Below are 23,275 nucleotides of genomic sequence, written 5' to 3' on the forward strand. Positions count from 1 at the left end.
AAAAGGGTTTGAATCAGGACAAGCCTCTATCAACATAGATGGTGTTTATGCAGATGTCTAAGGCACATCACATCTATTAATTCTGTCCTGCTTGAGTTGTTAGGCATGTTCTTTTTCTACTGGGACTGAATTCCTGTCCCTGGCTAGTTCTTGCCCTATTGGATGGTCATCCTGCTGAGTAGGCTTATTGGAAGTTGATTGTTACAGGGAAAGGTGTATCTCAAAGTAACAGGATTTTTTGATTCAGAAGAAAGAAATAGTGTACCTTGGAAGAAAATTGCAAGGTCACAATTTCACTACTAATTTCACCTGTGTATAGCAGAGGAAATATTTAAACTGGTGCTGATATGCATATCAGTACTGCTGTTAATGATTAAAAGGAAATACTTGTATTGTGTACATTATACTAGTTCTAAAGATGCTGCCCAATTGTGGAGTGAATTTATTCAGCTGCAGAACTGACAGAGTTCCTTGTAAATATATTTCTGTGATGAAAGAAACTCAGTGCACTACAGATTACTGCTCAGGCATGTGATTGTCTTGTTTGTTCTTGGTGTTTTCTCCTTTTCCTGTCTCTAAATTGTAACGTCTCTTTCTTGGATGATGTTTTTGTGCATTGCATCTTGCTTTACTTGTTCAGTTTTGGATTGATTTCTTTGGTACATAACAAATTCTCTGACAGTGCTATAGAGTTTCCATTTGATTGCATCTTTTTGGACTAGAGATCATTTCTTGACATACTTACACTTTCATCCAACTGTTTGTCTGGTACCAGGTTTGTAAATGTCTGAAGTAGGAACTCTTGCTTTAGATACTTGCACTGCTCTAAGAACTTGTAATGACATTGCATTGCTCACCCTGTACTCCTCAGATATGTGTTTCTTGTATCTGCTGAAAGGTGACTGTCATTGAGCTTGTTTCTTTGGAGAAATATCACAAAAACTTTAAAAAGAGAGGGTAAAAACCTCTTACTAATGCATGTGGACTCCTGCCAAAAAAAAAAACCTCTTTAGACTTTTAATGATTCAGTAATAAGCCCCTGGATAATGAGAATTTATGGAAATCCTGGAACACCATTAGCCACTGTAATTACATGATGTGTCAGAGCCATTGCCAGTCAGAGCAAATGGTACATACATAAGTCAAAATTCTGCAAAATGTTTCCCTTCTTCCCAATAATGCCTTCTTGATCTGTTGCTGCTTGCAGGGTTTTACAAACTGGAATAAAAGAGATTTTAACCAGTTTATTAAAGCTAATGAGAAATACGGGCGTGACGATATAGACAATATTGCCCGTGAGGTGGAAGGAAAGTCACCTGAGGAGGTCATTGAGTATTCAGGTTTGTGATGTTTTGAAATGTATTTCTTAATCACACAGTATTACCATCATTTTTGCTACATGTTCTTTTAAAATGCAGAATTTGTATGTGTGTAAGATTTTTTTTTTTTTACAGTATACAGTGTTTTTTTCAAAAGACTTAATTCTGTTAAAAAGCTTGATTTTTCAGGATATAAAAACCACCTGCAGCTGCCTTCATCCCTCCTTAGTCAAAATTTAGAATTATACATGGTTAATTTACATTGACAACGTGGACCTGTGGAATTGTCAAGTTGCCTTGTAGTGCCAGTGTGATTCTTTATGCTGTGTCTCTGCTGTTTTAGCTAGTACACCATATCTTTGTCTTTTGTATTTACAAAATACTTTTTAATTTGTACAGATTTCTTCCTCTTTCATTCTTGGATGAACACCATAAAATTTAGCTTTGCAATATTCTTCTTATAGTTAAAAAGGAAGAGCTCCAGAAGAGTTCCCTTCAAAGCATTGAGTTTATTTTGGATTGGCTAAAAGTTGTCACTGTAGAAACCACAGTTTACTAGCTTTTATAACATACAGACTAAGTAGTCTCTGCCCATAGAGATTTTATTGCTACACCAGTGGCTCTAACCTGTTTCACTACTGTTATGGAAAGCAGTACTTAAAAATGACTACAGTTAATTATATTGAATGTAAAATTTGTTAGAAATTTTTACTAAACCTTTACTTATAGTTAACTTTTAAGGATACTGAATAAAGGGTCTGTGCAAGTTTATTTTTTGGCTAGCATAGTAAACTGGGAGAGCATTAGCACATCTTTTAAGATTTAATGGAACCACAAGCTACATTCTTTTTTTGCCAGAGTGCCTTAACTGAGTAAAGTAGTAAGAGCAGAGGAAAAGGTTACATTCAACAATTTTGTTTTGTGTTTTCAGCTGTTTTCTGGGAACGTTGTAATGAACTACAGGACATTGAGAGGATTATGGCTCAAATTGAACGAGGAGAGGCAAGAATTCAACGGAGGATCAGTATCAAGAAAGCCCTCGATGCCAAAGTAATCACTCCAGGTTTTTTTGTTTTCTGCAGCTGACTCCTTTCAAATTCCTTCAGAAAAGGAATAGTTGGGGATGGGAGTTCTATATTCCTTTATATCCTGTGTAGTATTCCATCTATCAGTGATCTACGCTAATATGTAATAAATCCTCGATGTAATAGTGTATGTTTATTATTCCTCATTTTTGTTTTGCATTCAGATTGCAAGGTATAAAGCACCTTTTCATCAGCTGCGTATTCAGTATGGAACAAACAAAGGGAAAAATTACACAGAAGAAGAAGACAGATTTTTGATATGTATGTTGCACAAGATGGGCTTTGACAAAGAAAATGTGTACGAGGAGCTGAGGCAGTGTGTGCGCAACGCGCCTCAGTTCAGGTTCGACTGGTTCATCAAATCCAGAACTGCCATGGTGGGTATCACTTACATGGACAAGGCATTATATGAAGTATCTTGTTCCCTTTTTTTTAAGCACCATCACATAAAATTTGGATTTGTGCTTGAACTTTGATGTCGAGGAAACAAGTGCTGAAAGAATAACTTTGGTTTTCATTTTCATTTCTTTTTTTTTTATAAAGTAACCTTTTCCCTTAGTGCAGCAAACAACACAGTACAACTGGAACAAACAGATTAGAAAACCTACCAAGCTGAAGTCCCATGTTACCCAAAGGGATTAATGCAGAGGTAGACTAAACTTACAAATATCCTTGTTAGTTTATTGCAGACTTGAATGTTTTATCGAACAATGTCTCTTAAAATACGACTTTTTTAGAATTGTTGGACAATATTAAAGACCAAAACCATCTAAATTATATACTTGGAGAAAAGAATAGCTTTTCTAATGTAGTATTTAATTTCTAAAAGTCTGAAGAATGTTAGTGATTCACATAGGAATTAATCATTGAAGCTATGGGTTTAAAATGCACTTTGTAGTTGTGAATGTGGATTATCACATGAAAGTGCTTAAATTTCTTTAGGTATACTTTTCTGAAGATTTTATTCGTACTTAAGGAATATAATGCAATTTCAACAGAAAGTAGACTAGTACTCTGAATTTCAGATTTTTTTTCCCTTTGTCATAAGAGCAGAACCATTAATTTTTAATTTAGTCATTAGGTGGGAATTGATAACACTAACAGAAACTTTGGTGGTTGCAAATAAGAAGCTATGTAGGTACCAATATCAGAATATTGGAACTCTTTCAATTACTAAAAACTGTTAGCTTTGCCCTGGGATTTTTGTTTAGCCCTCCCCTGACTCAGTTCCTTTTCTTTATGAGTAAAATTTGTGAATCAGTTCACCTTATGTAAGAAACACAAACGTGTTTTCACATGAACGTGTTTAAATAGGAAAAATGTACTTCCAAATTTTTCTGTAATACTAGAAATAACTTAATCTTGCAATGAGTGAGAGCTGTAATACTTCTCTGTCTGCTCGAATAGAAAATCGTATTGGTTGTGGCTGATACAAGAGACTGGAGCTCCCTGTCCTTTATACAGCTGTTGTAGATTCTCCCCATTGTCTTGTAAACAAATTTTCAATTAAATGCTGTGCTGCAGTCATATAACTTAAATGTCATTTTGTATAGAAATCTGGATTTTTTAGTAGTTTAGTCTAGCATTTGCAGAGCCACTGTGCATTGTTGTTTACTGACTTAATTTTCTGGCCTCAGGATTTGTTTATAAAATGTTCTTTCAGAGTTCTGGGTACTGTACTAAGAATAAATAAAACATAAGATAAAATATTTAAAATGTGTATTTGAACAGGTGGGTATATTTGCTTCTCCCAGTACTGCTTGTAATTATGCAATACAATTTCTGCTTGATATTTCAGCAATTAAAGTGTTTCTGGATAGTGCAGCAGTTAGCCCTTAATTAAAAAGAATTACAAGCATTACTTACTAAAATGTCTGTTTGAAGAAATACTGGATTTTAAAATTATGTCCATAAAGAGAGAAGCCTCCAATATTTAGTCCATTAAGAAGTTTCTTTTAAGTTGTCTATGCAGGAATTCACTGAAGTAAATCATAGAGATGGGTACTAGAAATTAAAAATGTAGCTTGGCTTTTAATATTGGTTGATATATAGTTGTCAGGGGTGGAGTTAAATATGCAATTTAAATCTCCTTGCAGATCCTTATGTTCAGTGCACTTTTCTTTTTAAAGGGGATAGAAATAATTTGCTCAAGTGTAGAAATAAGTTCCGTGGTTTCTAATGCTGAAATTGAGGCACTGGGAATATGGTGAATCTTCTGGCTTAGGTTTTCTCTTAAAATTCCATCCATTAGTATTAATATTTTTAGTTTTTCTGCTATCACACAGCTGAAAAATAATGTTATGAGAATACAAAGCTAAAGCAATCTTTCGTTTTCAGTGCGCATTTAATTTTCTTAAATGTTTTAAATTGTCATGCTATGTATGGTTTAGTAGTTTATAACTGCAAATCACTGATATAATCTATGTATTCTAATATCCAGACATTTGTGGGGGGATTAATTTCTATGGGTCCATTTTACACTAGTTTGGGGATTTTTTTTTTTTGGTAAAGAAATGTGCTGGAAAAATCACAATACCAAGGATAATGAACCAAATATAAATACAAATATTTATAGAAGAGTAAATAAGTTTAGTGAAAGTGGAGAAGACTTCTTAGAATGCTGAAATTCACGTGATCATTTAAGCTGATATGAAATGAGATAGAAAGGGCAGCATAATTCTGAAAAAGACTTAGCAGGCTCTTTGAGAAAACTTTGTGTCCTAACCACTAGATGTCTCTTGAATTCCATACAAATAGCTAATTTATCTTCCATCTTATTACTTCTGTTTCTTCTCCTGAAGATTTCTCTTTGAAAAACAAATTCTGCTTCGTTTATTTATTCCAAAATCAGATGGTTTACCCAAAATGTAAGGTTTCAAAGAGATCACGAGTGCCTAAGATTGTAGGGTTTCTTCCTTTTTAAATTGAGCACAGTTCTTTTTTGTTCTTTTATTTCTGTCCGTGCAGGAAGAATGCAAAATATCATGGCAGTAGTGCAGCAGGTATCTGTTCTCTGAAGTCATAAATTATGCATATTCTTTTTTACCTTTCTGCAAACCCTACCTAACATAAGACAAATGACTCATTTGTAAATACAGGAATATCCAGACCTGTGGATAAAGCTTTGCTCCCAGGTCAGCATCTCTGCCTTCACTCATGCGGAAGGTGATGGTTCAATGCTCCCATCTTATTTATTGCAATACTGGTCTTTATAGCTATGAAGGGGTGAGCAAAGTACATCTTATCTCTTTCCATTCTAAAGAGAAAAGTATCAGGCCACAGAGAATAAAAACTCATCTCTAAAAGTGCAAGGCATTTTAAATAAGCGTATTTTTGTAGTAATGAAATGGAATGGAGCAGTCCACATTGAAATTTCAGCTGCTCAGTGCAGGATTTCTCATGCAGATTCTTTCTGATGGCAGGTGTAAAGAAACCTGTGTGCATGTCACATCTTACTGTCAACTGCCTCTGTGATATTCCAGAGAAAATTGTTCTTGAGTCCATCCTCTGTCCACAGCAGATGTTTTGGAGTAGTGGTCCATCTGGAAATTCTAACCATGAACCTGTACACTTTAATAAATCTATGTATTTATGCAAACATTTTCCCCCAGGAAAGAGGAGGATTTTTCTGAATGCCTTGAGCAAATGGATCAAGGTTATTTCTTAATCCTTTCTGTTTAGTTGCTTGTCTTGAATTTAACACAAACCAGTTTCTCATACACTAGTAAAAATCATGCTGGTTGTTGTTATTAACCAGCTTGTCATCACTCTTTGCCCCAGCTCCTGAGTGCAATGTACACAAATTTAATTGATATAAAATACTTCTGTCATATTGACAATCATCTTTCTATTTCTATTACTTTTTATTGTCTGTATTCATCTGTAGAGTGTAGGATTTTGGGACAGAGGCTCTCTTTTGTTCTGTTTGGCGATGCAATGTATGTTGGGATGGCTTGCACTCAAATTTACTCAGACTTATTGCCTTTTTGTCTAAAAGCTGTTGTTTGGGTGGAATTTGGGAGGTTTCATTAGTTGAAGTGAGAGTATTTTAGCTTCAGCAAGACTGCCACATTCCAGGGCACAAGCATGGCACCCTAATTTGTGGTTTAGCCTGTACTGGTGGGTGTGGGGTTACTTTTACATGCATGTGATAGAAAAGACTTACTGTAATACTCATTTTGCAAGGCTACATGCATGACACTGGAACATTTCTAGTAGGGAGTTGTAAAACAAAAATGTCCTGAACACTTTTTTTTGTGTGTCTGGTAAAAAGAATTCTTGTAGTGGCAGGATTCTCTGTGTCCATTCTGAATTACACAGCTTTCACCCAAGGCCACGGAGCATCCTTTGTAGAGGAATCTGTGGAAACTGTAGAACTTAAAGAATGTGGTTAAGCTTGAGCGTGTTAGTGTCTCAAAGATGAGTCATTTGCTTGACTGTTTCAGAACATTCAGGATCAAGAAAGCATTCAGGGTGCATCGTTATCCATCGGGAACATGATGGCTGAGGCAATATACAGGTTTTACAGATGCTGAGAAAATAGAGACTAATTTCTGGGCAGAAAGGTCACCTGTTCACTTCATTGCAAATGGACCCATTGTAGGTTAAGATTTATGCTGCTAGGTGATTCTAGGATAGCTTGTGGTTCAAAAATGGCTTCATTGAATTTAATAGAGATAAGACATATTTTTCCAGCTTTTTTTTTTAGCTCAGACGAAAGCTTCCTGCTTTGAGTTGGAAAGAAAAGCCCATGGAATCACTGTTCTTAATGTACATAGAATATACTGAATAATTGTAATAAAAGTTGGTGCTGTTGGGTATTTGGTAAGAGATTTTTTTTCCTTTGAGATGGGGTACAAGAAACTGTCTGAGTCACTTGAGTTCTATAAAGCAAGACGACCATTAGTAACTGCAGTGCAGCTACTTTGAGTTGTTCAGGTCCTCATCACTTTCAGATGCCTTACAGGTCTTGATGCTAAAAGCATTTAGGGCCTACCACCTCCTGGGTGCTGCTTGAAAATACAGCAGTGAGTTCACAACTTCAGACTGGATAGATTTTTGCCAATTTGGGGTCTACGGGGTCTTACCACAAAAAACCCCCAAACTTTAATCAATTTGCCGCAGAAAACTATTGGTTAAGGTGGCTTTGATTCTTTTCCTCAAGATACACTTGAAGACCTCTTTTCCTAAAATCTGCCATACTATGCTGGCAAACTGTAATTTGCTTCATCTAACCAAGATGAAAGATCAGAGCAGTCTTTTGGGCTGTCAGTTTGGAAGATACAATCCTGAGAACTCCTTGTCAGGAATTTGAATATTTCAGTAAATCTTTCTCTCTTTAAAGGTTACACTAAGGGAAAGGCAGATCAACAGTAACTAAGCTGCATGAATATTGAATGTTTTAGGAAAATGGAAGTATTTTGAGATTCAAGAATTTTGAACATATTTATGTAAACAAGAGAATTTGTATAATTTACTGAAAAAATTGATGTTTTCTGTTTCTTTAGGAGTTTCAGAGACGCTGCAATACTCTCATATCATTAATAGAAAAAGAAAATATGGAAATTGAGGAAAAGGAAAGAGCTGAAAAGAAGAAAAGAGGAGCAAAAGTTACAGCAGTATGTTTAGCAGCATTTACTTTCCTTCTAGTGGGGCAGAATTCAATTATATTTTGTGAGAAAATGTAAAAGATAATGATAGGCACTGATTACTTTAGTAGAAACCATTAGGTGAGAGATTAAACTGAAATATTTGTCTATTCACAGCTCTACTAGATTTTTTAGATAGGTATTCCCAACATACAGTATTTTGGAGCTTTTTCTTTTTTTTGAAAAGTCTTTTGTATAAGTAGCAGGGGAAGACTCTTCTTAAGGAAAAGTTACACTGCCTACTTTCTACCTACTTTTGTACCTCATATGTTGGTTTTATTTGTTCTCAGATTGTTACTCCTCCCCTACATAGTAGTTGCTGGAAGAAGAAATGAAAGTACTTCTTTTATTTTGAAGGGTTGTCATCTTTAGATCAGAATTATGTATAAGTCAAGGTCCTGATCTTTCCATCCAGTTCATGGTATGTGTGGTACCTGCATCACTGAGACCATGTAATGATTCAAGAATATAAAAAGGGTGGCAGACTTAAGTGTCTACATCAGGGATTTATGTTTGCCATGTTATTATATCCTGAAAAGCTGAACTGAACTCCAGAACACATTAGGGTCACATATCTCCCTTTTGAATAGTCAGTAACAAACTTAAAAGTATAATTTTTTTTTTTATCATCATGCCACCATTTTGTTAATTTTATAATTATTTTTTCTCTTTAGTCACAGAAGAGAAAAGCAGATTTGGCTACTGAGAACTCTGGAAAAAAAGATGCCAAGAAAGTGAAGTCGTGAACCTGAAAACTGAATGCTAAATATTAAACTGCCACTTTCTTCACTCCATCTACGTGTATTAATTGCCAACTTCTTTGTATTCATGGTACTCTCCCCAAGTCCCATGGTTTAATTTTGCAAATTTTGTATACTTCTCAATGCCTTCTTTACCTAAAATGTGTAGCTTTATATCTTATGCATTCCAGTATTTTTGTGTACTGTATTTTGTGAGTTTCATGTCTTTGGCAAAATTCACTCAGTCCTTGGTTTTTTGAAGCTTGTGCTGAGGTTTTAGCTTTTATATGTTTTATATGCTGCTGCTTTGAAAGAAAACCTAGATTCTATAGCTGTATTATTGTTGTTTCATATTTTAAATTTATATGGCTGTTGGAAAATAAACTGACTTAATTATTTGAAGAGAAATATACTTCATATTTGTTTTCCCTACCCTCTCTCCCTTTTTTGCATAGCTACATTTAGAGAGAATGTTAAGGTTTGTATAATTGTGCCTTCATCATCAATCAGATTTTTTTTCACAGGAGTGCTTAGACAGGATTAGGAGCATGACAGAACAAAATCTAATTAGACTGACATCCTTGTTTGCTGTCAGCATTAAATGGACATTTTTCTCTGAAATGTTCAAAAGAAAAGCCAGCAAATACTTATACAGCAAATACAAATACTTTTTTATTTTATCACTGATTTAAACACAGGTGAGGTGTTTCTCAGAATGACCTCTAGATGAAAACTTTTCTATGCCAAATAAAAGGAAGTAGTCAACTACCAGCTTCTTGTTGTTTAAATAGCAAACAAAATAATTCATTTTTGGATAGGTAGGCTGCTCAGCTATGCTGCCTTGTTGCTCTGATTATCTCTGCTGAAGTTCTGCTTTTACCTTTGATTCAACATGTCAGTCAGAAGCAATGGGGATATGTTATGGAGTGCTCCTTTTTAGTATTTCTATTTTAATGAAGGGATGAAAGTGTTGGATGTATGATTTTTTGACTTTGCAAGAATGGCCTTTACTAAGCAGGTTCATAGTTTCTGCTCACCTTGGAGTCTCTGCCTTTCCCAGATCAGTAGAACAGTGACTGTGACATCTAATGTTTTACTTTAATGTTCTGTCTCTGATCTGGTGTTTAGTATGGACCTTGCTGCAGTGAGACATGCCCTCATAATGTCAAGTCTAGATTAATGCAGTGTGCTTTACATGGTACTTCCCTTGAAGACTTACTTGTACATTTCTTCTGGTGCAGTTTGCTTCCTTCGGTGGTTTGAGGTGTTTTGAGATGAAGAAACCTCTTTAAAGTCCTTGTATTTCGTGCTTTGCATTGGGTACCTTCTGTATTTGTAAAATCAGGACTTTATAAAATAAAGTTCTTGAGTTCTGCCCATGTTCTTTAATGTCATTTAAAATATATTGATATGTCTTTGAAGTTTTCTGGGATTAGTATCTTAGTATCTCAGTATAAGTTTGATGAGTAATTTCCAGCTTTTCTTGGTGGTCTCTGTTTAAGGTTTGGGTTAAAATGAGTGAGCATTTTAAAAGATGAATAATTTTATTAATTTGAATATATTTTGGAATGGCATTTTTGTTTGGGGACCAAGTTACTAATAAGCTTTTATTTGTATGCCTTGTAGTGTAAAAAAGGGTATTCCTCTGTTGAGGTTCATCTGATGAGTGGAGATTTACATCTGGTAATGATGGGGCACAACTTCAGGCAGAAGGTTAGTCATGGGTGTCAGTGTGTGCTTTCAATGAGTGTGCAACCCAGATGGGATAGGTCTGCTCAGAAAAGAAGCTTGTCTCTTCAGCTGATGCTTTTGGTATTGGACTAGTTGACATCCTGCTTTCTCCTTGGGAGAAGGACATCTCATGTAATTATGGACGAGGAAAAGGCTGTGCAGCTATGTACATATATAATCACAAATCCCTGGAGTATTGCTATTAATAGAGAGAGGAAGATGCCTTATTTACATTTGCTTTTCAGCTCATGTGCCACTCACTAAGTTTATGGCCTGAAATTATAAAAAACAGTTAAAAGAGGAGGAAAATAAAAGCTGAAAAGCCAATTGAAATTTTTATGGAATTACATGACTAGGTCTAGAGCTATTCCATTGCTCTTATTTAGCATTGGATGAATATTTTAATGTTTTAAGTCTTGAAATAAGTGTATTCTTGTTTTGTTTATTGTAGATTAGCTTTGTTTGACTTGCATGTTTTTGTGTATCCAATTTCTCTGTGTTGCAAAGTGTATGGAAAGACTTAAAATGGTAATATCTTAACATGTTCTTTTATGCAGATTTCTTGGTTTGAGTTACCACTTGAGTTAATGTTCATTCTTCTCCTCAGTGACACGATATACAAGTTCTATAGCAAAAGATCATGCAATTGTTCTTCCAGATATTATCCCCTTGACCAGACAGCTTCTCTGAAGAATGATAGATGCTCCCAGGAGCTACCTGTTATCTTTTACAGTCTGTAGTCCCTGGTTAAGCTGAATGTGCTGTTGAACAACAGTCCTTGAGAGCACTTGTACACTATAAACTAGTTCCTCAGCGTAGTGAGTCTTCCCATCCATCATGTCCTACAGTGATAACTAAAGAAAATTGCTAACAGCTACTGGTCAGGATTAAAGTAAAATGGATCTTTCTTGTCCCTTTTCTGTTCCTGTAGTTGCAGGTACACACACAGTACGTGCCTAGCAAGTATCTTAAATGATATGCTGCTGCTGTGACTCAAAATTAGATGGTGGAAATGAAAGAATCTTCCTGTTTTTAACTGCTGTTTTCTTAGGTGAGGAATACTGTTTGTAAGAAGTTAGTAAGCACTGAATGTAATGTGATACAAAACTTCACAAAAGTCTGGGCCTTTAGGCAATTTGAGAGTTGCCAAAAATATGACAAGATATAAAATTCTGAAAATAACTTATGAGTTCCTGTTCAGCAGACAACTAAAATCTGATTGTGTTAGCATTAGACTTGAAGAAAGAAAAAGTCATCTAGCACCTTTCACACATCAGACAGTGCACATAACATCTTGGGAGAGGTCAGGACAATTGTGGTGGGTTTTCTTTTTCACATATTCATTACTTGCCAAATTTTCAGTCCTTTTATTTTTGTCTTATATTAGTGATGACACCAAAAAAGTCATGCTGCTGACCACCTTCATTGTATTTAATTTCAGTTTGTTGTGATGACACAGAGAAGGAATGAACTTTCTTCTTGCTGGTAATATTAGACCATCCTTAGATACTGTTTGCACAAGTAGCTTTACTATACTAAAATATTAAGTAAGAATTTTTTTCTTATAGATTAGCACTGCTTGTTTGATTTAGTGCTAGTGCTGGTCATGGTTTAAAAAAGTGCAGCTTTCACTCTGAGATCATAAGCAAGGGGTACAGTATGCAAAAATTAATCAGAATCTTTCTAAATGCCTGATAGAAATAACTTTGTTGTGCAGTGTCTGCAGTTCCTGCTGGGCACTGCTGTGTTACAGGCGCTCTCTGTGCATGCCTCTTGCCCACGTTCAGTGGAGGGATTAAGTACTTTCAGTGATCATAAATAAATGCCAAAGCCTTACAGCCTGAAAAACCATGGAATTTTGCAGTTAGTACCGGTTTATGTGAATGTAAAATGACAAGGTTGGTGCAGACATTGGCACTTGTGTTGCTGGAGGGGATTGATTGCTGACTGTACTTCTGATCTGATTAAGAGAGCGTGGCAGTTGTTACATTTTACCTAAGTTTATCTAGTCCGTGTACTTAGCTTCAAGCATGTATGTAAATGCTTTAGTGGGTCACAGTTCTAATGTTTGTTATGTTCTTTTTCTGAAAGAGTTAAAGTTGAACTTAGTTTGCATATTTTGAAATGTAATGTACTCTTTTAATTGCATTTGCATGATATCCATTCTTTCATGAGAGCCTTAATAGAAGTAATATTTGCTGCCTCAAAGGTATGTCTACATTGTGTTGTTTAAAGGTAACTTCTGAACTTTTTCAAATTGAGATTTGTTTCCTAAGTTGTACATATATGAAAATAAAAATTAATATGAACCCGATGTCTTCTGGTAATTATACTGGTACACATGGGCCCACTCACTTGGATACTGTTCAAGATAGTTTGATTTGGTTTTGTTGCTATTGTGTCTCCCATAACTTTCAGGCTATGGTGGCTGAATGTAAGGGCTGTACGGTTGTTCCATGTCTGCTTTCAAACTATAATTTCCTGTAATCTAAAACAATATACTAGTAGTGCCTATATTTTTGTGACAGCCTTGCCTGTGTTATCTTGTAGTACAGTATTGTATTGATCCTGTATTAAAGTATATTGGTTATTTCATACCTTTGGTGTGTTACTAAAATGAAATACTCTGGAGCTTAAGTCTGGGTGACATAGAATGGTAGGAACCATGAACTATGTTTTTGCAGCAGTAGACATGCTAGATATTCTGCTTGCAGAGGTGCATGCCCTAAACAAGTCCTCAATTTTCCACTTTTTTTTCTCAGGATGACCCCATTGAAAAAAGAAAGACAGTAAGGAGCTCTGGAAGACCAGTTTATCCTGGCATTGATTAGCAGCAATTCTCTCAGCTTCACAGTGACTTTTGATAGACCTCACTCTTTTTCAGGTGAGGCACCTAGACTGGGATGAAGGAACTGGGAATAGAGATGTGGTACCACCTTATCTTGTCCTCACTTGCAGCCAAAACAATTGTTGGGTTCACCACAAGAACTGTAGTTCTTCCAAATAGCATTGCTTACTGCCAGGCTGAGCAGGATCCCATAGCTCATTTCTACTTCTTACATGTTCTCAGGAGTGGGCTGCCAGCACTAAAGTCTACTGTTTTCAAGATTTTCTTGGAAGCAGTACCTGCCAACTCTCGTGGAGGAGATGGTCTGTTCAAACAACAGAACATTTTGATAGGAACAGTGATCCTGGCTGTGGAGTTCGGTATTATCACATGATGATTGTTCTTAGATGCACTCGGTGTTTTGGGAAAGGTTGTGCTTTAGACACCTTTTGCAAGGAACAGGTTCTTTTATTTCTACATGGCAGTTTCTTGCCATAAGAAAATACACTGAAAAGTCATCTTCATCTGTCTTCTCATTTGTTAATTAGGTGGACACTGCCGAAGGCCACAAAATCTCAAATTCCACTTAGCAGTTTGGTAAATGGCATTCATTATGTGTCTTCTTTTTTTAGCTTAGGTGGATATTCCTCAGGAGATGACTTCACAGTGAGGGTTTAAGAATCCAGTAAGACTCCTGTTATTTCTCTTTCCTTTGAACTGTTGCTTTCAGATTTTCTTAAAATGACATTCTGATGTTCTAGATACCTTGATTTTCATGTCTTAATTACTTGAGGGTTGTTGACCAGGGGTTTTTGTTTGTTGGGGTTTTTTTGTGTTGGGTTTTTTGGAGAGTTTTATTGTTTTTTTTTTTTACTTAGAAGGCTGTTTCAGATGGGTGGGGTGTAACCTGGGCAGAGGTGTGGGGTGATGTCCACTTCAAGAACCCTGATGCTGCAGGGACCTTTTAGCCTGGGTGTTGGTGTGAGCATGTTTGTGTTCCCCTGCCTACTCAGCACCACCTCCCCTTGTTTTCAGTCAACTCAAAAAAACTCAACCTGATGTGGCTTTGTGCCTGCCTAATTTCTGCTCTGGGTGGCAGGAGAAGTCTTCTGGGCCTCTCTGACTTGAGGTGACACTTCTAGTCCTTAAGCTGAACAAGGCCATCCATGGTCTTGGGAACCTTGAGTGCCCTGTAGGATTAAAAACATGCGGATTAATATTTTCATTCAGTGCCCTGGCACAAAGGAGGCTGTTGCTTGTCTGGTCTTCCCTCCTGCCCTGCAATCCATGTGAGGCTGCCATCGGTTCCTGTGTCTCTGGCTGGAGGTTACAAAGCCTCCTTGGAGGCACTTGTTGTTCTGACCTCTCTGGACACACTAATTGGACCAGTCCTGGACCCTGATGTGAAGCTGTGCTGCCACGTGCTGAGTGGTGCTTACGAGGCTGGAAAACAGAGGGGAGACAAGAAGTTGTAAGTTATTCCTGTAACCTGCTTTAAATACTGACTGGTATTGGGATGGAAATGTGGTGGAGTCCCTGTGAGGAGCAGGAAGATGCACAGATATGTGATGTGCTCTTGGTTGGGACTAAGCCTTTGCTTCTAGGCCTTATTTCAAATCCCGCTGGGTCAGTTGACATCATGGATATTTTCATTCAGAGGCTCCTTGGAAAGCTGTTCAAATTAACAGACGGGGTGTCTTGGCACAGTTCCCAGTCCCTGTGCAAGCCCTGCTCTCACGGCAGGCTCCTCTTCTGACATTTGAAATGTGGAGGGAAAAGGTTGAATCCTGGAAAAAACTGCCTGTGCTGGGCTGGGAAAATCTGTGTGTACTTAACAGGAGATTTGATGGCTAAATCTATCTATTTTTATTGGTAGTAAACTGAAATTTAAAGTAAAGCCACTGTAACTTGCTGCTGAGTGAGTGGAGTTATGGATGCACTGGAGCTGTGCATGTGCCTTGGGGTGGAGCACAGCTTGTGGGGGCAGTGTTGGACTTCTCTCCTCCCTATCTTTCCTGCTTGCAGTGCTCTCATGTTCTTACCTGTTCAGACCCCAGGTGGTGGTGTTGGATCTGAAAGGAGGAAATAGGAAGATGGAGAAACTCCTTTCACTGTGAACAAGGCTGATGGTGTGGCAATATTGAGGTGCTCTAGGCAATTGCTTAGATTTTTGTCTTGACAGGGCTATAGTCCAGCTGTCTCCACAGAATTGTCACTCCTTCCCAAACATACCTGCAAACTTCTTGGCTGACTGGCTGCTGCCACGTGAGAGGTGATTTGAGTAGGTCTTCCCATCCAAAAGTTGCATTAGCTGGTATGGCACTGGGTGCAACACTCAGAGCAGCTCAGAGGCAGCCTGCAAGGTCTGTACTTGGCTTTGTATTTGTGCACATTCAATGGCTGCTTGAAGGGGGGGCACCTCTGCACCACGAAAATAAACATCCCTTTGTGCCACAGGATTTTTCTTCAGCAACTTACTATTAAAATTATGTTGCTGGAATTTAAAAAAACCCCAGAAAACCCTACCCTTTAAAAATGTTTCACTGTTATTTTATGGCTTCTGCAGGTACATATCTCTAAAATGATTTTACTTATTTATGTTACAAAGGAATGATTAACAGTACTTGAATGTGTGGAAGAGGTACAAGAAATTTCTTTTGCTTGACATCAGCCCTGGAGACTCAACATTTTCTTTCAATATTCAAAAAGGAATTTAATTTTAGCTTTTTGTGATGCTCATTGATAATTAACTGCTCCATGTACTGCATCTTATTATGCTACAGACCCGAAGATTTTCTGTTGGAAATGAAAATCGATTTCAACAAATTCAGTTGTTGCTGCCTTATTAGGTTATGGTACTCAATGTAAATTAAAGTTTTGAATTTATGTCATTGATCAATAGATGCAATTATTGATTTGGGATGTATGAGGTAAAAAGTGAATAAATAAGTTTTTGTCTTTGTTTTTGTAACATGGAAACATATCAAAGTTTACTGAGCTGCAAGTAACTTTGTAGTGAACCTCAGGCAGAATCAGAATCACAGAGAGTAATGTTAATCTGTTTTTTTCTTCGGTGCTAGTAGGATTTTAAGATGCTGACTGACAGGCATCCTGGTTTAGAAGTTTATTTAAAACCTGGGGTGTAAGGGTGGGCTGATTGCAGCTCCTGATGCCCATCCATGGATATTGTACATGGGCCAACACATCACTCTTCAGAAATCAATATCTTTTCTGCACAGAGGGCTCATTGCAGTGTTGAAGGTGCTCTGTCTGAATATGGCCAGAAAGTCTCCATCACTGGAGGAAACTAAAAGTAATATGGAGCTAATAGCACCCTATTAACACAACATATACAAATTAGTACTATCTTTTTTTTCTAGATTGAAATTACCATTGATTGCTCTCTAAAATATTCCAGGAGTTTTGAATGGATGTACTATTTCTTACTCAAAACTAAATATTCATAGTCTGGACTAGATGAAGCAACATGGGAAACCTGTCACTCAGAGCCTGCCTGTGTGTGCCAAGGTGTGGGAGAGCTGAGAAGAGTCTCCTTTGTAGTGCATCAGGAAGAGTTTGTGTTCAAGGACATCATTGCTAAGACTGTGTTAATGGATTATATACCTGTTTTTTCTGTGTTGCTTTTGATGAACAACCTGAGACCAGCAGCATTGCCAGTTTATCTGACTTTCGATACTTCTTGATCTCTTTCCTTTCCTTCCCTGCACTGTTTTGTGGCTGAGCATGTCTTTCCCTCCTTCAGTGCAGTGTCTATTGCCTTGGCCAAGATCTGTACTGATTCCTTGACCATATTTCAGAAAGCCCTGAAAGCTAAACTATTGCAACCGCTGCTTCAGTAATGGACATCTTCTGTCTGCCTTTTGCATTTGTTGAACACAGCACTCTGGATACCACTCTACCTCAACAATTTTTTGCTGTTAAAAATAGAAATGTTGATAAAATTAAGCAGAGTTTGTAAAGGGACGTCACAGGTGTTCCCAGGATGCCTTTGTTGCATATTCATGTAACTCAGACTATGCAAAGAGGCTAATGTTTATGCCTGTGTAGCTCTTTGATATGTGTGTTTTGCAGAATTTCCTTTGCCAGCTGAATTATTGTAGCCCACAGCACAAAGGTTTGGCTCCCTAATTTCAAGCAGTAGCTGCTTATGTTCCTAGTCCTGGGGCAGTCAGATTTCTGGTTCAGTTCCCTGTGATGTGCAAAAATCAGGTGTCATCTCTGCTTCTCAGTAGTAATGGCTGACCTTAATTTGTTCACTTCACTAGAATGAAATAAAAATCAGTGTTTTGGAATGGAAGTGATTCTTAAAACCCAGGACCCCCTGGGGAAGTCCTTTTTTATCCTACTCCAACCAGTGGTGGTTGTGTGCAGTCTCCTGCCACTGGAGGGACTCTTTACTGGTGTGAATCTGTTGTGTAGAACCTCACAGTGAACCCAAGACTTAATTTTACTTTTAAATGTGATGACACAGTCCAGCCTACTTTGCCTATGCTCAGTGCTGATGGATTTGTTCCTAGTTTCCCTGGAAGTGTGGATACAGATACCAAGAGTGGCTTGGATTTTCTGTTCTTTCCAATGGTTTCTTTGGCCAATTTCAGCGGAATTTCTCTGGTGTTGCTGTAGTGAATTGAGCTGGTTGTGTCCAGATATTATATGGAGGCTGATTTAGGACTGACTGATTTATTTCCTTTTCCAAGTGTGAGGTCTCCTGTTCACCTGAGTTGGCTAAGAACGTAGAGAAGCAGCAGAGAACATCCGTGCTCATACACGATAGACTTGTGCAGTCACAGCAGTGCCAAGGAACTCGGTAAGACAGGAATGGTGTAATTGCAGCTTGGGGTCCCTGGTTGTGCCTGCAGGATTTGTGTCCAGGTGAGGCAGGAGAGCAGCAGGAGGGGCCTTTGAGTGGCAGTGCAGGATTGGGAGCTGGAACACTGACAGGCATTTCTGTGTCTCCTCTGGGACCGCAGCAAGCTCCTTTCTCTGCAGACTCTCTGTCCTTTCTCTTCTCTGCTAAGGTCTGTTTATGCCATGTATTTCCTTTAGGGTTAGGATGGATATCTATCTCTGTGCTATGGTAGCACTAACAATGTGGGCTACAATCATGGGTAGGGTCTCAGGGTGCTGCTGTAATATTAATAAGAGCCTTGTAATAAGATTCAGTGTTTACAGTTCTTTCCAAATCATGGCTGTTCTGAGTAGCTCAGAGTATCAGGGCCTTAGCTACGTATTAAAATAAGTAACTGATTTGCTTTCCATTGAATAAATGACATGCTGGAGGAATGATTAATGAATAGGAAATCATGAGTGTCACTGGCACACAAATGGGAATCATCATTCCCTTAACAAATTTTTTTCCGGTTGGGTTTAACTTTCCCTTGGGAATTACAGTTTCACTAATTTAACAAAACCACCCAATAAATAACTCATCATTTTTTATAGAGGTCCGTTAAATAAATCTATATTGAAGTACTGAGAAATGACACTTGTAGAAGAAACATTGCCGCAAATAATGAGAAAATTGCAGATGTATTTTATACCTCTTCTGAAAATCAAAAGGTCTCATAAATACAGTCTGTAAAAATGTCTGTGGAAGAGTTAACATAACTGTACAAGCAATAAGCCTGACCTTTCAGTGTAATTTATTTTAGATTTGCTCAATCCTTTTTTATTAAAACTAGCACATCTGAAGCAGAATTAAATCCTATTACACCGGCTCTGTGATTGTATCAATTTTTCTCTGCCATGGCACACTTTATTAAAAATTACTTTGTTTCATATTGGTTAATGCAATCAGGGGAGTAAATGAAGTTTTGTGGTCTTTGGTAAAGAAAGAAGCATGTGGTTTCTATCGTTGAGAGCAGTGTAAATTGCCCTGAGGATCAGCTGAGTTCCAGCCCTGCAAAAATCAGTTCGGGTATTTCCTCTGTAGTGGTGAGACACAGGTCCCCATCCTGTCCCAGTGTCTGCACTGATCCTGGGACTGGGTTACCCAGGGACACCTGCATTACACCTTTGTTCCATCTTCTGAGCAAAAATATTCCTGTAAACTACATACCAAATCCTTAGAGAAGCTATTTATATCAGATGAGGAGTCTTAAAATGAAAAAATGACTTCTCATTCCCTTGTGGCAGATTCACCATACATCTCAACTTTACAAAACCAAAGGTGTGCTTGAGTCAAGCTAAAATAGCTCAGGGAGTATTTATATCTCGATTAGTCAGGTCAAGGTCGTTCTCATAGACTGGAACTAAAGCCTATTACTCAATTTAAAATCCAAGTAAACTAACTTTTCACTTGTTATGCAGGAGTTAAAAGCAGTGCATACATCTGCAAAGTCTTAGGTTCTGTATTGTCGCTATAAATATGAATTTGGGATTGATGAGGAGAGTTGGTCTTGGTCTGGCAACACAGGTGGCAACTCACTGCAGATAAAGTATGGGAGGGATCAGCCACACTGTTTACATTCACAGCAGGTTTGCAGTTCTGTTCTGCACCTATCCTGAGCACAATACCTCTGAGACATCTACAGTGTTCTTACTGCTTTTGATAGCCAAAGAAATAGAGGTTTTAGGGGTTTATATCCATTTAAATGGGAAGCAGGTGGTGGGACAAGGAATGCAGAGCTTTGTAGTGCTGTATGGTCTGGCAGCCCAGGACCTCTCAAAAAAAATCTCTTGCTCTCTTTCTAGCTCTTTACTTGGGAACATCCAATGATATTTCTGTATATGTTGGGCTTTCTTTTTCTTTTCCTACTGTCTCACTGGAGTGTCTTTGTTTCTGCCTTGTCCATAGTCCTGTGTTTTAATGCGAAATCACCAGTTACCACCAGTGGAGCCTGTTTCTTATTGTTTCTATTACCTGAGCTGACTCAGATACATCTTTGTTCTGAACAACACTGTGTGCTCACAGATATCCCCTGCCTGTGTTTCATCCCTCTCTCATGTTTTAGTGGAGCCTGTTTGTCATGCTGGGTGTTGATGTTTGCTCTAGAAGCCAGTAGCTATGAAAGTGCTGCTGTATTTGCTGTGCTTTTGTGAATTTTACTTGGTTGTCTTTCCCCTCAATTTCTTGCAGTGCAGAAACTGCAGTTAGGTTGGATTGCAAGAAGGGGATTTAGATGGAGCCAACTATTTTTTGATGTTTGAAGTCTGTCCAGTGCTCTTTAACTGACCAAGATCTACAGTGCTTTGGAGAATTTACTGCTTCCATTTAATGGGCTGTTCACAATTTCAGGACCAGCCTCAGTAGCCTTGCTGAGCATATTTCTATGCTGATGACTTGTTTACAGTGAATAAGAACTGACACATTTCATGTGCACAGGTTAATGCCCCTAAATCAGGTGCTGTAAATTGTTACGGGTGGGTAGCTGGGGCAAGAACTTGTTTTTCTTTTATACAGCATTATGGCAAGATCTGGAAAACATGTGAGTTTATTTCTTGCTTACTCTACTCATTGCAGGCAAAGTGCAATGTTGCCTCTTTCTTCCCCTCTCCCACCTCGTGTGCATAGATTGGGGGAAAGGGTGTGGCTGGGGCTGTCCTGAAAGGACACACTTTGTGGGAGAAGATGACCAGAACCTCAGAGCAGCTCTGGGTTCTTTGAGGATCACATGGGTGCCTTCAGCTTCAGTTTGAAGGTCCCGAGGCTGGGAGAATGCAGTAGCCTCTCTGCACTCCCTCTCCAGTGTCTTCTCTCCCTCCAGAGCACGGCTGCTCTTGGTGGCTGCAATGCTTTTATTGCTGCTGTGATGTTGCTCAGGTCTTCAGAGCAGCCTTCATGAGAGCAGTAGTCTTCCCTCTAAGACAAAGTGTCTCAAGTTCTGGCCTTAAAAACAGTGTTCCAATTTGGAAAATCTCAAGTAGCCTTTTACCTTTAAAATACGTTAAGTATTTTTATCTCACAGGAGTAAAAGTAACTCAATATGCATATCAGGTAGAGAATGAGGCCTTTGGGCAGTGTTATTGGTGGTGTGGGACTACATAAAGGAAAAATGGCTTATTGCTTATTTCCATCTGCCCACAGCTGACCTTTCCAGGTGCAATGTGTTTCGTCTGGTGCATCTGGAAATACTCCAAAACTGCAGTCTCCTAGGCTTTGGGACTGTACATATTTCTTTAGAGAAACCCACATATCTGCAAATAGGAAAAAAGGAGAAAATTCTAGAGGGGCACAGCCTACTCCTCACTGAATCAAATCTGAGTTCTAACAGGTTCTGTTGGGTTATAAATGCTGCCTTGAACATTCACTTAGAACAAATTTAATTCTGGTGACAAGTAATGAGCTAATAAGCCCCGATGCCAAGAAATCCTTTGTTTTGCTCCTGAACAACTGTATTACAGGCAGCTCAAGAACAGACCTTCCTTTATGGAAAGGAAACTCTCAGGGAGTGTGGGGGTTTGCTGCTCACTACACTTGCCCAGTGAGCCTCACCACTGGCACTCCTTAGTGTTACTTGAAGTGAAGGCACAACAACAAAACTCATTTCACAGGGACCATCCAACATTAGACATTAAAAAATTTTCCATCTCTACCCCTAGATGAGACCTGAACCAGTGACCTGGAGGTGAAAGGGGCTGCTGCATGGCTTTGGAGCCTGCAGTGTTTGTGTTCATCCCTCAGAGCACTTCCCTTGTATCAAAAGGCAAGTTAATCTGTCACTCAGACTAATCCTGTTTGTCTCAGAAGTAAACACAATTTTCCAGTGTAGAGGGGCTATTTTAGATAATTTTTACATTCTAAATCAGAATGTCAGAAAAAATGTTTGCATCTCTTTGTTTAAGATTTTCGCTATGAAAGTCAAGGGACTACCTTTGACCTAAATGACTTTTATATGAGGAAAAAGGTGGACAACATAATAATGTACATGATAATGTAGAAGCCTTTCACTTCCAATAGGCGACTTTTATTTTTTTTTTCTGATTTGGAAGTGGAATAGACAGAAAACATGATATGCCAGCAGGTGGACCCCTCTGTCACCCCAATCACTGTGGGCTTTGCTTCTCTTTCAGAATTGAGTATCCCCTTTCAAGCCAGGGAAGACTTGGAGAAGTGGACAATTGGAGAGGCAGCTACCAAAGCACAGAAGTCTTATTATGCCAAACCCTCTGACAGTTTTTCCGCTTTGTAGATGTAGGTAAAGGTAGACACACTGGTCATTACATCAGTAGATTTGGTCTCTGACCAGACTCCACAAATGATCTGCTTGGACACCTTATCTGGTACAGGGTCTGTGACTGAGGAATCTGATTTTGTGAACACAGCTCAGTATCAGTGCAGCTTCTGAGTGGAATATTAGGCAGTGGCTCACTGCTAAGGGAGTCCATCTTCTGATGTCTCTGGGCAATACAGGAGGGGGAAGCTGTTTGTATTCTCGTGCTTTATATCAAGTGCCAGTGATGACATGTGCATAAAAATAATTAGTGAAATAAATACTCAGGTGTCGATGCTCTGGCAGGAGGTAGCCAAGGGAATTATCTGTGTGGAAAAGGATCATTTAAGTTGAGAGCATCCACAGGGATAATTGATGCCAAATCTACCACTACCATTGATTTAGGCATAATTAGTTTGGATGAAAACAAAAGACTGTCATTAAAAAAATAATAAACTGAAGCATAGCAGCTAATTCAGAAGTCAGAAGCCTTCATCAAAGGTGTTTCAGGAAGGTGTTTTGATCCTCTTGCACTGATTATGTGACTTGGTGCATTGGCTCTGGCTGGTTTGCACTGTGGTTGGGCACAGACACTGTACCACGAGAAAACTATCCTGATGGTCCCAGGACAGCATTAGCCAGCTTGCTTGTTGTATTATATTTGGAGAGCTCTACACTGAAACAACCTTTCTGACCTATTACTATGTTAGGGATTTCATGTGTTTCTTTTCCAACTCACTTTAAGATTGGCT

General features: G+C 38.3%; 1 protein-coding gene across 3 annotated transcripts in view; it reads left to right on the forward strand.

The window, feature by feature from the left end:
• Positions 1–13,121, forward strand: part of SMARCA1 (SWI/SNF related, matrix associated, actin dependent regulator of chromatin, subfamily a, member 1) — a 32,620-nt gene extending 19,499 nt beyond the window's left edge. For 2 of the 3 annotated variants that reach the window (XM_051789722.1, XM_051789731.1), the window contains exons 20-24: positions 1,208–1,340; positions 2,251–2,369; positions 2,569–2,781; positions 7,912–8,022; positions 8,727–13,121. In XM_051789722.1, coding sequence (XP_051645682.1) covers positions 1,208–1,340; positions 2,251–2,369; positions 2,569–2,781; positions 7,912–8,022; positions 8,727–8,798 — 648 coding nt within the window. In that variant the 3' untranslated portion in view covers positions 8,799–13,121. The remainder of the gene's footprint in view (positions 1–1,207; positions 1,341–2,250; positions 2,370–2,568; positions 2,782–7,911; positions 8,023–8,726) is intronic. The other variant, XM_051789723.1, reaches the window with a different exon arrangement.
• Positions 13,122–23,275: the final 10,154 nt, after the last annotated feature.

Source organism: Manacus candei, unplaced genomic scaffold, assembly GCF_025592945.1.
Source record: "Manacus candei isolate 608988 ecotype Guabito, Panama unplaced genomic scaffold, ASM2559294v1 h1tg000003l, whole genome shotgun sequence".
Taxonomy (NCBI): Eukaryota; Metazoa; Chordata; class Aves; order Passeriformes; family Pipridae; genus Manacus; species Manacus candei.